At 37.3% G+C, this 16,529-nt stretch overlaps 1 protein-coding gene across 3 annotated transcripts in view; it reads right to left on the minus strand.

The window, feature by feature from the left end:
• Positions 1–16,529, minus strand: part of ATP2C1 (ATPase secretory pathway Ca2+ transporting 1) — a 124,639-nt gene that overhangs the window by 33,096 nt on the left and 75,014 nt on the right. For all 3 annotated transcript variants that reach the window (XM_057737888.1, XM_057737890.1, XM_057737889.1), the window contains exons 8-11: positions 5,684–5,839; positions 4,887–4,955; positions 3,833–3,908; positions 687–753 (exon numbers count right to left, since the gene is read on the minus strand). In XM_057737888.1, the coding sequence (XP_057593871.1) occupies positions 687–753; positions 3,833–3,908; positions 4,887–4,955; positions 5,684–5,839 (368 nt within the window). The remainder of the gene's footprint in view (positions 1–686; positions 754–3,832; positions 3,909–4,886; positions 4,956–5,683; positions 5,840–16,529) is intronic.

Here is a 16,529-nt window from a genome sequence, read left to right on the forward strand (position 1 = left end):
GGTCTTTCTTTCTTATGCTCCTAGTTTTCAGTTTGGCAATCCTTAATTGTCTATTTAAGTATAAAAATGCAATATTGGGTTGACAATACCAGACGTGTAGCATGGGGTTTAGTGTGGGGTTTCTCTGCTGCATACACGTAGGTATTCATTTTGCTAGAGCTCTTTTCAATATATGAATTCTGAACTATTTAAGTACAGTTAATACACTCTTATGTGCTCTTATAATACCTCCATAATGGAACATAAGCTATGCCTAACAAAGAAATAAGAGAGGCAGGGCTTCCTAGGTGGCGCAGCGGTTGAGAATCCGCCTGCCAATGTGGGGGACACGGGTTCGATCCCTGCTCCAGGAAGATCCCACATGCCGCGGAGCAGCTGGGCCCGTGCGCCGCAACTATTGAGCCTGCGCTTTGGAGCCCGTGAGCCATGGCTGTTGAGTCCATGTGCTGCAACTACTGAAGCCCACGCACCTAGAGCCCATGCTCCACAACAAGAGAAGCCACGGCAATGAGGAGCCCGAGCACCACAACAAAGAGTAGCCCCCACGCACCGCAACTAAAAAGATAGCCCGTGCACAGCAAAAAAGACCCAACACAGCCAATAAAACAAATAAATTAAAAAAAAAAAAAAAAAAGAAATGAAAGGCAAAAGAGACTTCACATTATAAACAAACTATTAGAACTTACCTTACACTAATAGTAAACATTTCCAGGATATCTTTTCCTAGTAACCAGCCAACCAGCATGATAATACCTGTAACAAAATCAAACAGCTATTTTTGCCTTTTATATAAAATCACCTGGGCATAGAAGGGATAGAACAGAAAGCTGAGGGCAGCAAAAGTCCCTGAATATAAAAGGGAAAGTTTATCAGATCACGATTATAAGATTTTATAAAAATCCATTAAGCAAGGGAGATTAACTTAAGGTTAAAGCTGTGTATGCATGCACACACCTACTGTTCATCTTTTGTGGCCACTGCTACCACCCATCCCTTAAAGTAGGAATATCTGAGAGTTCCCAATACAAAAGGACATTACCAGTATTTTCGTACAATGGGGAAAAAAAGGAGGCAACATATACATATGAGTTTTCTATTAACTATGAGGTTTGCAAAAATAAACCCTGGAACTGTACTTCTCATAACAATATCCAGACATCGCACGTTAGTTTGTACTGCAAACCAAGGAGTACTTTGGATTCGGCTCAAAGAATGATGTATCCATTGTAAGACAGCTAAAAACTGTAATTAACATTTAAAAATTACTACCTTAATGAATTTAAAAGTTAAAAACCAATTAACATAAGCCAAACAACTGATTCTTTAGTCTCTTCTTTAGTCTTTATCTTTGAAAAGAAGGTGGGGGCAAGGGATGTAACCACTAGTTTTGTGAGGAAAAACATAGTATCAGGGTTTTAATAAAGTAATTTCAAGACTGTATGTTAGGTTAATATGGACATTTAAAACAAAGTTTTCTTCATCTTTCTGCAACTACAAAGTAATGATCCAGGTTGTGATCCTCTTAGATCCCATCCCAAATACTATCCTGACAAAAGAAATTATGTCCAATGAATTATACCAGGGTCAAGCAAACTACAACCTACGGCCCTCCCATGTGTTTTTGCACGTAGTTGGTTGGAAAACAGCCACACCCATTTGTTTGTAAATTGTCTATGGTTGTTTTTGTGCTGATGGCAGAGCTGAGTATTTTCAACAGAGAATGTATGAACCAAAGGCTAAAATATTTACCACCTGGCCCTTTACCAAAAAGTCTGCTGACCCTTGATTTCGATCCTTCTCCTATTCTATATACTATCCTAACAAGAAAAATTATGTCTAATGCACTGTATTAAAACCATGTAATCAAAAAGTTGAAAACTTTTTATCACTAAATTTGGGGTGGATTCATGATACAGTGTTAATATAAACTGGAAAGATTTAACTGGCTAAACTGCCCTTCAATTTACCAAATTCATTATAAATTCTAAAAAATAAACAGCAATAACCAAATGAAGGGAGCTATGAGAACATACACATCATTTAAACAAAAAGAACGAAAAACCTTCCCAGCTTCTACTTTATGTTTACGATAATGAGAAATTGCTCAACAGAGGATTAATATTTACGGAATTATTTCACTGAAACTGTTCAGTACAAGTGTTGTCCTAAAACTGCATTGTGATTTTAAAAACCAGCAAGAAAAATTAAAATAACATCATGAAAGAAAAAAAGACTCCAAAACTGATGTAAGTGTTTAATGTTATGATAAAGACATTGTTTCAACTCAGTGAATACAGAATGGACTGCAGAACTGATGGTATTAGGATAATTAACTTTTGAGTAAAAAATAACTCTACCTTAAGTCTTGTACTAAAATAAATTCTAAATAAAATAGTAAAATTAAGTGTCAAAAGTAAAAACTAAAGTAGTAGAGTGATGTTTAAGTAAATATAAACATTTTCCCACATGGAGTTGGGAGAGCCTTTATGAATAGAACACAGAAACCAAACTGCAAGATTACCGACAGGAGAGTGCAAATAGAATCTCAGGGATGAGACTGTTTCATCACACACCTCTCTCCCCTCCTTACCAAGTTCATTACACAGCACTCAAAAGCAATTTAAAAATCAGGAGAAAAAAATACTTGTAACTAAAACAACAAAAGGATTAATATCCTAATTATACAAAGAGCTGTGACCAATCTAAGATTTAAGCCACAAGAGAAGAAGGGGCAAAAGAAATAGACTGGCAGGTCATAAAATAAAATTAAATTAAATTAAAATAAAATAAAATAAAATAAATAAAATAAAATAAATAAATAAAATAAAATAAAATAAAATGGACTAACCCACATGACAAAGTGTTCACTTTCTTGAATAATGAATTTTGAAATAAAATAATGAGAAGTCTTTTCTTCACCTGTTAATGACAAAAAAAGTTGGCAAGGGTGCTGGAAGAGAAACACTTCTACCTTGTTGATGGAGAGTATTATTTGGCAATGTGAAACAAAAGTCTTTAAAAACATGCCAAAAGTTTTAAAATCACATAGATTCTCTTTGACCCAATAATTTCACTTTCAGGAATGTATCCTAAGGAAATGAGAGGTGTTTATAATAAGACACGTGCACTAAAGAATCACACAATTTTTTTTCTTTTTACAATTTTGCAATATCCTTTCATTTTTAAAAATATTTACTGTTTATTTTATTTATTTCTTAATTGAAGTATAGTTGATGCACAATATTACATAAGTTACAGGTATACAATAAAGTGATTCACAATTTTTGAAGGTTATACTCCATTTATAGTTATTATATATATATATTTTTTGGAGTACAGTTGCTTTACAATATTGTGTTAGTTCACTTACATAATTTTTAAAAACTTTAAAAACCTATACATATGTCTAAAAGAGTACTGGATTTTTATATATGTATACATACACACTTATATTCACACAATGGAATACTATACAATCTTTAAATGTGTTTTAGGTGAGCACCTATTTAATGACAAGATGTTTATGATGGGATACATGAAACAAAAAAAGAAAAGTAGTCATAACACAATACTATCATATTTTATTGAAGACTAGAAAGACAAATACTAAAATGTTTATAGAAATGCTCTTTGTTATAGGCATTACAGAGTTCTGTTTTATCTTTGTAGAAAAGGACAACAGCTGAGGATTAGTTTTATAATTTAAAAAGTAACACTAGCCTAATGAATGAATGGATGGATTTTTGTATGTATGTATCTAACTCCCCCCTTCCCACTCAAAAAAGAAAACCTAAATAAATATATGAGATATACATACTCACTCTTCTCTTACCTATTATACCAAAGGAGTAAAAGGAAAGTTGTTTTCCTAAGAGGTCCATGCTCTTCTGCAGAGGGGTTTTTGGTGCCTTGACAAATTGGAGAAGAGTGTCACCACAATTGCCTAAATTTAGTGAACTTTACTAGGTGCCAGGGACTCTAAGTGCTTGACACACACATGCTCGTGCTTAACACACCCATGACATATACAACTCTCCCAGTAAGTACTGGCTCCTGCACTGAGAAAACTGTGAAGCCTAGACTTTTAAAAAACCATTTATTTGAAAAGGTCGGTGTTCTCTATGCCTCCGAGGGAAAATTCATCTAGCAGCTTCCCCTGGACTTCATTATCATCAGCTGCCCCTCGCTTATCTACCCTTAATCCTTTCTGGATCCACAAACATGACTGTAACCCAGGTCTTTTTATCCTGTTGGCTCCCTGATCTCTGGCGGTCCCTTCACCACCAAGCTTGGGATGGTTTTACACACTGCATCACATATGGGAGTCTTGGCAGGCTACCTGAGAAATCCAGATGATTTGAGGAGAAAATGATATGTGTAGAATGCAACTTCTTTTTTACATATAAGAAGGTATTTTAAATGAGAGAACTAATCTTCAATATCCTTAAACAAGGATATCTTCCAAGTTATTTCACTTTGCAATCTTTTTTGCTCCAGATACTTGGAATTATGTAAAGCTAGGAGTTTTGGTAGAAGATATGTTCTAAAGTATACATATACTATTTAGTAATCTTTAAAATTAATATGATAAAGTTAATTTCTAAAAATAATAACTGGCTTGTTAATAACTGGCTATAAACCTTTTTCTCCTATGAACAATGAATAAACATCAGAATGTTTCAGAATATTAACAATGTTAATTCAAGCCCTTCCAATTACAGGCTTTCCAAATATGCTTTTAAGCACAGACAACTCAGTGGTATTCTGAACAAAATTATTTATTTCAAAAGTAATAAAATAATCTCCAATATTCTCTTTTTGTCTACTTACAATGCAGAATATTTCAGATTTGAAACTGAAACATCATTAACAAACCAAGTACTCACTTCTTCTGCTTGCATCATTTTAAAAACCTCTCCGAATTCAGAATTTTCTCCTGTTCCAATGACAATACCCTAAAGGGAAAAACAAGAAAATATATTTACATTCCAATGGAATCACCGCTCTCAACCAAAAACCAAACTCTTTCATTCCCTTTCTCCAAAACCACTCAAGACAAGGTGTCTGACACATGTATCTAAGGTTCCCTTAGCAAATTTACTTTTGATGTTACTATAGAGCCTTGAAAACAAACATCTCATTAAACTTATTACCGACTCAATTCTGAGGCCCATTTTTGGTCAATATTCATATTTCTGAAATCTGAACCTTTCTTATATGCAGCAGAGACATTTAAAGTAGTTTCCCTTTCAAATGCTATTGAATGATGCCTTTTATAGCTGTGTAATATAAAAAATAAAATATTTGAAATCAGTAGGTGAGTGATATGTAGTCAGAACATCATAGCTAGTACCACATCAACTGAATTGAAACTTTATTTAACTAATGGTGAAAATATCCACAAGCCACTGTTTCTATCTGGAAGAAAAAAAAAAACAAAAGAACAGGTACTGAGGACTATGCTTTTACAGGATTCATTATTACCCAGTAAATGGCAGAACTATGGATGTATTATACCTCAGGGACACGGCTTCTCCTTAGTCTCACAAATAGCTGCCAAGGATTAGCTTCAATTCTATCATTTCTTCGTCATATATTTTTAAAAGATCCTCATAAAATTAGCCAAAAACGAACTGAGAAAATGGCTGAAAACAAAATCTTTAAAATAAGAAAGAAAATTTACCTTTGCTTTGCCACATCTGACCAGTGTTCCCATGAAGGCAATGTTACTTCTTGATGCAAGATCTCCATTAGTTGCAGCAAGCTGAGGAGCTGTCACCTTAGAACAAGGTGTTGTCTCTCCTGTCAAGCTAGACTCATCAATGGAAAGATCCACAGCCTTGGGGAACATAAAGCACTCCAGTAAGTTCAAGTCTGAAGACTCCCTGTGTTAAACTCAACATCTAAAGAGTCTATAACCATCACTGTTTCCATAAATATCCTCCCTCTTCTATAAATTAACCAAATCTTCTACCATACCCATTACTTTAAGACAGTAGACCAGACTAAATACAATCATACTTAAAAATGAAGCTAAGTCAACAAAATCTGACATGCAAAGCAGACAGACCCATGAGACTAAAACTAGCATAAACTTCAAAATACAGCTTGGGAAAAGGAGACACTAGCTGAGACAATCTTTATCTATAGAAAACTCGACTCATGAGTTCTCTAAAATTATTTCCTAATTTTGCCGTATCCTAAAGTCCTAGAAACGGGTTTGGCAGATTTAAACCAACCATAACAGAAGAGAAATACAACTAAAAGGTATAAAAGGTACTGAGAAATAAATAACTTCATCATTTTCAGTTTAATTTTCATGAAATTCTTCTTGCTCTACATTCCTACATTAATTCTAAATTTATGTTAGCAAGAAACAAACATGTATATAAGTGTTTCCATGCAGACCATATATAATATCATATCCTCATCCAACTTTACAATGGGGTTCAATACTGAAGGCTGAAAAGGATCATACACCATGATCAAGTGGGGTTTATCCCATGGATGCAAACATTCTAAAATATATGCAAATCAATCAATGTGATACACCATATTAACAAACTGAGGAATAAAAACCATACAATCATCTCAAGAGATGTAGTAAAAGCCTTTGACAAAATTCAACACCCATTTATGATAAAAACTCTCCAGAAAGTGAGCATAGAGGGAACCTACCTTAACATAATAAAGGCCATATATGACAAACCCACAGCAAACATCATTCTCAGTGGTGAAAAACTGAAAGAATTCCCTCTAAGATCAGGAACAAGACAAGAATGTCCACTCTCACCACTACTACTCAACACAGTTTTGGAAGTCCTTGCCACAGCAATCAGAGAAGAAAAAGAAATAAAAGGAATCCAAATTGGAAGAAAAGAAGTAAAACTGTCACTGTCAGCAGATGACATGACACTATACATAGAAAATGCTAAAGACACCACCAGAAAATGACTTAAACTAATCAATGAATTCAGTAAAGTTGCAGGATACAAAATTAACACACAGATATCTCTTGCATTCCTATACACAAACAACGAAAGAGTGGAAAGAGAAATTAAGGAAACAATCTCACTCAGCATTGCAACAAAAAGAATAAAATACCTAGGAATAAACCTAACTAAGGAGGTGAAAGACCTGTACTCAGAAAACTATAGGACAATGATGAAAGAAATCAAAGTTGACACAAACAGATGGAGAGACATACCAAGTTCTTGGACTGGAAGAATCAACATTGTGAAAATGACTACACTACCTACAGCTTCAATGCAATCCCTATCAAATTACCAATGGCATTTTTCACAGAACTAGAGCAAAAAGTCCTAAAATTTATATGGAGACACAAAAGACCCCCAACAGCCAAAGCAATCTTGAGGGGAAAAAAAGGAGCTGGAGGAATCAGATTCCCTGACTTCAGACTATACTACAAAGCTACAGTAATCAAGACAATATGGTACTGGCACAAAAACAGAAATACAGATCAATGGAACAGGAGAGAAAGCCCAGAGATAAACTACAGTCAACTAATCTATGACAAAGGAGGCAAGAATATACAATGGAGAAAAGGCAGCCTCTTCATTAAGTGGTGCTGGGAAAACTGGACAGCTACATGTAAAAGAATGAAACTAGAACACTTCCTAACAGCATACACAAAAATAAACTCAAAATGGATCAAAGACCTAAATGTAAGGCCAGACACTATAAAACTCTCAGAGGAAAACATAGGCAGAATATTCTTTGACATAAATCACAGCAGGATCTTTTTTGACCCACCTCTTAGAGTGATGGAAATAAACAAGTGGGACCTAATGAAACTTAAAAGCTTTTGCACAGCAAAGGAAACTATACGCAAGACGAAAAGACAACCCCCAGAATGGGAGAAAATATTTGCAAACGAATCAACAGACAAAGGAGTAATCTCCAAAATATATGAACAGTTCATCCAGCTCAATATCAAAAAAACAAACAACCCAATCAAAAAGTGGGCAGAAGACCTAAATAGGCATTTCTCCAAAGAAGACATACAGATGGCCAAGAGGCACATGAAAAGCTGCTCAACATCACTAATTATTAGAGAAATGCAAATCAAAACTACAATGAGGTATCACCTCACATCAGACAGAATGGGCATCATCAGAAAATCTATGAACAATAAATGCTGGAGAGGATGTGGAGAAAAGGGAACCCTCTTACACTGTTGGTGGGGATATAAATTGATACAGCCACTATGGAGAACAGTATGGACGGTCCTTAAAAAACTAAAAATAGAATTACCATCTGACTGAGCAATCCCACTGCTGGGCATATACCCAGAGAAAACTATAATTCAAAAAGACACATGCACCCCAGTGTTCACTGCAGCACTATTTACAACAACCAGGACATGGAAGCAACCTAAATGTCCATCAACAGATGAATGGATAAAGAAGATGTGGCACATATATGCAATGGAATATTGCTCGGCTGTAAAAAAGGAACGAAACTGGCACATTTGTAGAGACATGGATGAACCTAGAGACTGTCATACAGAGTGAAGTAAGTGAGAAAGAGAAAAACAAGTATCGTATATTAATGCATATATGCAGAATACAGAAAAATGGTAAGGATCAACCTGTTTGCAAGGCAGAAATAGAGACACAGATGTAGAGAACAAACATATGGACACCCACGGAAGAAAACACAGGAAATGGGGTGGGGAGGGGGGGTTGGGATGGGATGAATTGGGAGACTGGGGTTGCCACATATACATTACTGATAAGAAAAAAATATCAAATTGTACACTTTATAAACATTTGAAGTTTATTGTATGTCAATTATATCAACAAAAGTTCTTTAAAAAAATACTGAGGGCTGCACTCCTAACAGAATTAAGAACTCACCTACCGAAGCATGAAAAACAATAATTATTTTATACGCAGAAAATACTGCAGATGTGACCTGGCTGTGTTTGTAAGTACGGCCCACAGAACAACAGTTCCAAGGATGTTAACAGGCACTGTGTGTAATGTTATAGATGGATGATCGCTGATAAACTGACACACACATATAAACACATACACATAAGGGAGGAGTACTATGGACAAGTAAGTTTTAGAAACTGTGTTAAGAGTTAAACAGCTTCAGAGATAGGATTAAAATGGCGGAGTAGGAGGACATGTGCTCACTCCCTCTTGCAAGAGCACCAGAATTACAACTAAATGCTGAACAATCATTAACAGAAAGACACTGGAACTCACCAAAAAAGACACCCCACATCCAGAGACAAAGGAGAAGCCGCAATGAGACAGTAGGAAGGGCGCAATTGTGTTAAAATCAAATCCCATAAATGCTGGGTGGGTGTCTCACAAACTGGAGAACAGTTATACTGCAGCAGTCCACCCACTAAAGTGAGGATTCTGAGCCCCATGTTAGGCTTCCCAACCTGGGAGTCCAGCAAAGGGAGGAGGAATCCCGAGAGAATCAGACATTGAAAGCCAGCAGGATTTGATTGCAGGACCTCCACAGGACTGGGGGAAACAGAGACTCCACTCTTGGAGGGCACACAAAAAAGTGTGCTCACCAGGACCCAGGGGGAAGGAGCAGTGACCCCATAGGAGACTGAACCAGACCTGCCTGCTGGTGTTGGAGTGTTGCCTGCAGAGGTGGGGGGCAGCTGTGGCTCACCGAGGAGACAGGGGCACTGGCAGCAGGGGTTCTGGGAAGTGCTCATTGGCGTGAACCCTCCCAGAGTCCACCATTAGCCCCACCAAAGAGCCTGTAAGCTCCAGTGCTAAGTAGCCTCAGGCCAAACATCAAACAAGGTGGGAACACAGCCACACCCATTAGCAGACAAGCAGATTAAAGTCTTACTGAGCTCTGCCCACCCAGCCCTACCTACCATCAGTCCCTCCCATCAGGAAGCACACAGGAGCCTCCTAGATACCTTCCTCCACAAGAGGGCAGACAGCAGCAGTATCAAACAGTATCAGCAGTATTTTGTCTTGTGGAACTGAAAACCACAGCCACAGAAAGATAGAGAAAATGAAAAAGCAGAGGACTTTGTACCAGATGAAGGGACAGGATAAAAACCCAGAAAAACACCTAAATGAAGAGGAGATAGGCACCCTTCCAGAAAAAGAATTCAGAATAATGATGGTGAAGATGATACAGGACTTTGGGAAAAAAAAGAGTTAAACAGCTTCCCCTCCTGGAGCGCTTCTCAAAATTTACAATGCCCCAGTGTGAATCACCTCAACAGGAATACAGATACAGCAGGGGTTGTGGAAGTGTGGTCTTAGCAGAGCCAGCATCATCTTTCACACCTCAGAGCTTGTTAAGAAATTCACTACCCTACTGCAAACAGGGAGGTGTGGAGATTGAACCTAACAGACTGCATTTACAAGCCCTCCAGGTAATTCTGATGCACACTCAGGTTTGAAAATCAATAGAAGAGTGTTTTCCAAACATCTTTGATCCATTTTATTCCCGAAGCTCTTGTTCAAGGATCATTTGGACGTTCTCTGGGAAACTAGAACCTCATTCATGATTCTACTCACTATCCAGGTTCATTCACTCACCCAACCAACATTTACTGACAACCTAAACCATGTGCTGGGCACTGGATTAGATCTTAGAAAGAAAACAAGATAAGAAAAGGAATCCAGTGCAGTTAAATGATTGTGCAGCCACACTGCTCTTATAAACTGATCTGGTATTCTGAATCAGGCCTCCTGATACAAAATTCATACTATGTACAAAGTACTCTGAATTTAAATCTTGCTTTTTTCTTTTTTGGGGGGTGGGGAAGGGGAATAAATCTCATCTTTTTAAATGGTTCATTTTGTTATGAGCATAAATACCTTAAAAAATCTCACATAAAACAATTATTAAAAATTGAGTTCATGGCTTCTTTCTCCACATCTACATAATATTAAAACTTTTGATTTGATCAACACTGATTTACTCACTTAAAAAGTATTTATTAATGCTTATACTGTGCCAGGTCCTGTACTATATCACATACTGGGAATCCGCAGTCAACAAAACAAAGTTCCTGCCCTCAGCTTTTATTCTAAGGAGAAAGTGATTTGAAAAAATAAACAAGCGTGTATAATATAATGCCTGATAGTGGGGGAAAAAACATGATAAGATTGGAGAGTAACATTTTAGGTAGAGAGAGAACATCTCTCAAAAGCAGAGAGCTTTATGGGCTTCCCTGGTGGCACAGTGGTTAAGAATCTGCCTGCCAATACACGGGACATGGGTTCAAGCCCTGGGCTGGGAAGATCCCACAAGCCACGGAGCAACTAAGCCCATACGCCCCAACTACTGAGCCTGTGCTCTAGAGCCCGTGAGCCACAACTACTGAGCCCACACGCCACAACTACTGAAGCTCATGTACCTAGACCCCCTGCTCCACAAGAGAAGCCACTGCAATGAGAAGCCCACACACTGCAACCAAGAGTAGCCCCCACTCTCTGCAACTAGAGAAAGCCCGCAAGCAGCAATGAAGACCCAAAGCAACCAATAAATAAATTAATTAATTAAAAAAAAAAACAGCAGAGAGCTTTTGGAGAGCCCTGATTGGTGAGAGGGCCCCAAGGCTGGGCCACAATCAAGAAGGAAAGGTTCTAGGCAAAGGGAGCACAAGTACAAAGCCCACAGGGGCAGGAACATGCTCGGTGCATTCCTGTGCTAGGCAGGCATATAACACTGCAAATATAACCAAAAGCTTACAACATTAGATCATAAAGTTTAAAAATGTTCAGAATAAAAAATTATATCATACAACTCCAGAGAGACCAAACTGTGTAGCAAGCATTTCCTGAAAGTTTAGTACCAGGTAAATGTGATGAATTTTAGTTTCAAAACAGGCTTATAAATAAAAAGTATTCCTTAAAACACAGATCAATAGTGCTCGTCTGTAGAAGACCTCCCATTTTATATAATTATGCATGCAAAGATGAGCCAGGTAACTTTGCGTTCATTACTTCAACCCAACTACAGATGTTATTAAAAACACCTGCCATGTTCAAAGGCAATGGATTTTTTTTTTGAAGAACCCATTTATTTGACTTTTCTTCCCAAATTAATCTTAGAACTATATAATTTTTCACACTAACACATTTATTACCAAGTAAGATAAAAGTCAGGTCTTTCTTCAAAGGTGATGCTAATACTAAAAACAATCAGTTGGCACCCCGTTGCTTACTACCTGCCAGGCGCCAACGATACACACCTATACTATGTTATCTACTAACAGCTACTTAGCTACTAGCAACTCCAATGAGGCAAGCACTAGCAGTATTATCCCTATTTTACAGACAAACTGAAGGATTAAGTGCCTCACCCAACATCATACAGCTAGTAAGCTATGGAGATGAAATCTAAATGTTGACAAATTAACTCCTATTTTTCTAAATTACAAAAGCTAACAAAAAGTTTACTTTGTTTAGCAAGCTCCTCTTTAATGTTACAAAAATCAGAACCGCTTGTAATTTTCTAAGCTCTTCATTAGAAAAAGCTGCTAATATTTAAAAACAAAAGCTTGTATACAGGCTACAGAACTCCTTTCTCTGTGAGAAAGATGAAATTTATGTTTTCCCACTAAAGACTTTTTTACTTTAAATGTAAATCTTAAACAAGGATAAATACTAACATTAGGTGGTTGTCTATAGGGATAAGGAATATAAAAATAATCTGACTTTTTAAAAAGAGGGGGGGAAGCATGGCTTTATTCACTCTTTCAGGGACCCAGCTCTTCAGTATCAGCCTTAGCAGCGCAATAACCATTTAAGAGAGTAAGAATTTTTGTTCAAATCAGGTTTTTCTACAGGAATGAGGCAAGTAATCTTTTGTACAACAACAATTAGCCCTGTCTTAGTATACAAACTAATGTGGAAGAAAAGGGAGCTTTGGCCCCTTATCTTTTTTCCTATATAATTATAAATTTGTGAACCTTAAAATTATTAACAATGTTATCAATGAAATTTGTCTAAATCATACAATGTAGCATAGCTCTAAGTGATTAAGTTACCCAAATAGGACAAACTCACAGACATCTACACTGAGAGACATTATAACCAAACTGCTGAAAGTCAAAGACAGAATCTTGAAAACAGCAAGAGCAAAGCAACTCAACATCTACAAGGGATTCTCAATTAGATTAGCATCCCATTTCTTATCAGAAACCATGCAGGCGAGGACCAACAGAATGACATATATTTAAAGTGTTGGGAAAAAAAAAATCAAAGAGAATTCTATATCTGTGGGAAGACATTCGGGAACCTTTCTGAAACCTTGAAAATGTTGAAGTATGTGGGCCGAGCGATGGGATTCAGAATGTCCTGCTTGAGCAGTGGAGGAACTGAGGGTGCGGGGCGTGGAGACTAATATCACCCTGTTTGGTCCTGAAGGATGGCTGGTTAGCCAAAGACGGATAAGATTCCTCAGAGGAGGAACAACCTAAGACAGGCACAGCCGCAGAGGGGCCAACAGGGGTGGTGCATAGAACCTTCCTTATATCACCGTGTTTGCCCTGGAGGATGACTGGTTAGCCAGAGACGGGTAAGATTCCTCAAGGGAGGAACAACCTAAGACAGGCACAGTCGCAGAGGGGCCAACACGGGTGGGGCACAGACCCCTAATATCTGAGAGAGGTCTCCTGCCCCCAGGGCTGTTTTGCTCTCCACCCCCTGCTCAAATCCACACCTGCTCAACTCGGATCCAGGAAGTAAACAAAGATAATTGCCTCAGTCATGTGAGGCCCTTGATTGTTTATGAGTGTAACCTGAGAATGTTAGCCCACGAACTCAATAAAAGCAACCTGGGATGAGTCAGCAGGGCTCTTGATCCGAGCCGAGAGGTCTTGAGCCCCCCGGTCCCACTTTTCTCTTCAGTCTGTGTCTGTGTCTTCTTCAAGCTTGCGGCACCCATCACTCACCTCGAGTCGCCGAGCTGGTCTCGGCATATATCCAGCAAAACTATCTTTCAAAAATGAAAAATTAAGAAATTCCCATTTAAACAAAAGCTAAGAGAATTCATCACTAGAAGAAATGTGAACAAGAAATGCTGAGTCCTTCCAGCTAAAATGAAAGGAAGCTTAAAGCCATGTGAAGAAATAAAAATTTCAATAAAAACAATAAGAACAACAACAAAAGAATAAATAAATAAATGAACAGAGGATCTGAACAGACATTTTCTCAAAGAAGACACACTGACGGCCAACAGGTACATGCAAAGATTAACATCACTAATTGTTAGGGAAATGCAAATCAAAACCTCAATGAGATATCACCTCACACCTGTAAGAATGGCTATTCTCAAAAAGACAAGAAATAACAAGTCTTGACAAGGATTCAGGAGACAAGGGAACCCTCATACACTATTAGTGGGAGTGTAAATTGGTGCAGCCACTATAGAAAAATGTATGAAGATTCCTCAAAAAAATAAGAATAGAATTACCACGTGACCCAACTATTCCATTTCTGGTATTTATCCAAAGAATACAAAAACACTAATTTGAAAAGATATCTGCACCCGTATGTGTTCCCTGCATCATTGTTTACAACAGCCAAGATATGGAAATAACCAAAGCATCCACTGATGGGTAAGTGGATAAAGATGATGTGATCCACACACACACAAACCCACACACACACACAGGAATACTACTCAGTCATAAAAAAGAATGAAATCTTGCCATCCGCAACAACATGGATGGTCTCTGAGAGTATTACGTTGTGAAACAAGTCAGAGAAAGACAAATAGCATATAATTTCACTCATATGGAACCTAAAACACACACACACACACACACACACAACAAACAAACAAAAAGGAACTCATAGATACAGAGAGCAGACTGGTGATCACCAGAAGGAAAGGGGGTTTGGGAGTGGGCAAAAGGGGTGAAGGGGCCAACTGTATGGTAATGGATGGTAACTAGACCTTTGGTAGTGACCATTTTGCACTGTATACAGATGTCAAATTATAATGATGCACAGCTGAAACTTATGTAATATTATACACCAACTTTACTTCAAGACACCCCCCCCCCCCCCCCCGCAAAAACATCAATGAAAGCATTTCCTGAAAAGCAATTTGCTATTTGGAATTTACAATAAAGAATACTGTCTATTAAAAGTAAAATGAATGAATGAATGAATGAATCTATGTATTTCTTTCTTTATTTCCAGTAAAGGGAACTGTGTAGATTATTGTTTTTTTGAGTTTTTAACCACTCTATTTCTTCTAATATAAAAGACAAACCCATGTTAATGGGCACACACTGTATAAACATGTAATCTGTGATGACTATATCAAGGTGGTGGAAAAGTGAGCTGTATAAGAGCAAAGTTTTTGTATACTCTTGAAGTAAAGTTGGTATCAATTCAAACTGCAATGTTATAAATTTAGAATTTTAATTGTAATCTCCATCATAACCACTAAGAAAATATGTAAAAAATATACAGAAAAGGGAATTGAGGAGGTAATCAAAACATACATTAAAAAAGTGAATCAAACACAGAAAGGGGGAGATTGGAGGAATTGAGAAACATAAAAAATACAACATATAGAGAAAACAAAGAGCAAAATGGCACAAGAGAGTCTTTCTCTACCAGTAACTCTCTAAATGTAAACAGAGTCACAATTGTGTGGTATATCCACATAACAGAATACTATTATTTGACAATAAAAAGCAATGATGTATTGATACATGCTACATGATGAACCTAGAAAACATTATGTTAACCGAAAGAGGCCAGACACAAAAGACTATACAGTGTATAATGCCATTTATATGAAATGTCCAGAACAGGCACATGTATACAAACAGAGCAAGAAGACTAGCAGCTGCCAGGCTCTGTGGCAAGAGGAGAAATATGGTGAACGCTAAAAAAGGTAAGGGCTTTCTTTTGGAAGTGATGAGAATGTTATACAGTTAGACTGTGGTAATAGTTGCACAACTCTGAAAACCACTAAATGGGTCATTTCAAATGTGTAAATTATTTGGAATGTGAATTATATATCTCAATAAAGCTGTCTTTTAAAAAATATATTTTTATACATGGTGGATGTACCAGTACTTTTGGCACAGACTAAGAGCTAGTCAGGAATGCAGAATCTCAGCCCCACCTCAGACCTGCCGAAACAGAACCCAGATGAGTCCTGCGTATATTAAAAGTTAGGATGCATTGCCCTCAGAAAACTGAGGCCTGAAAATAGTAAGCAGCTTGCCTAAGCTCACATGGTTAATTATTTTCACATGAAGATACATTTTATTCTTTTAATTAATTTGCTGGCAAGTTGGTGTCTCCCAGTAGAAAGGGTATAAAACTCTGTCTTTTTTCACTTCCTAGCCTCAAAGCCTAGTATAATATTCTATACACAGTACTCAAATATTTACTGAATGGCTAAAATGACTTCATGACACAGGCTGATTTCCGAAGAGAGGGATTACATTTTGCCTAAATTAGCATCATTATCATTTTAAAATATCACTATGTGCCTACATGCTGGCAAATGTTGGAAAAAATTCTTTTTTGAAA

Source organism: Hippopotamus amphibius, chromosome 6 (assembly GCF_030028045.1).
Source record: "Hippopotamus amphibius kiboko isolate mHipAmp2 chromosome 6, mHipAmp2.hap2, whole genome shotgun sequence".
Classification (NCBI taxonomy): domain Eukaryota; kingdom Metazoa; phylum Chordata; class Mammalia; order Artiodactyla; family Hippopotamidae; genus Hippopotamus; species Hippopotamus amphibius.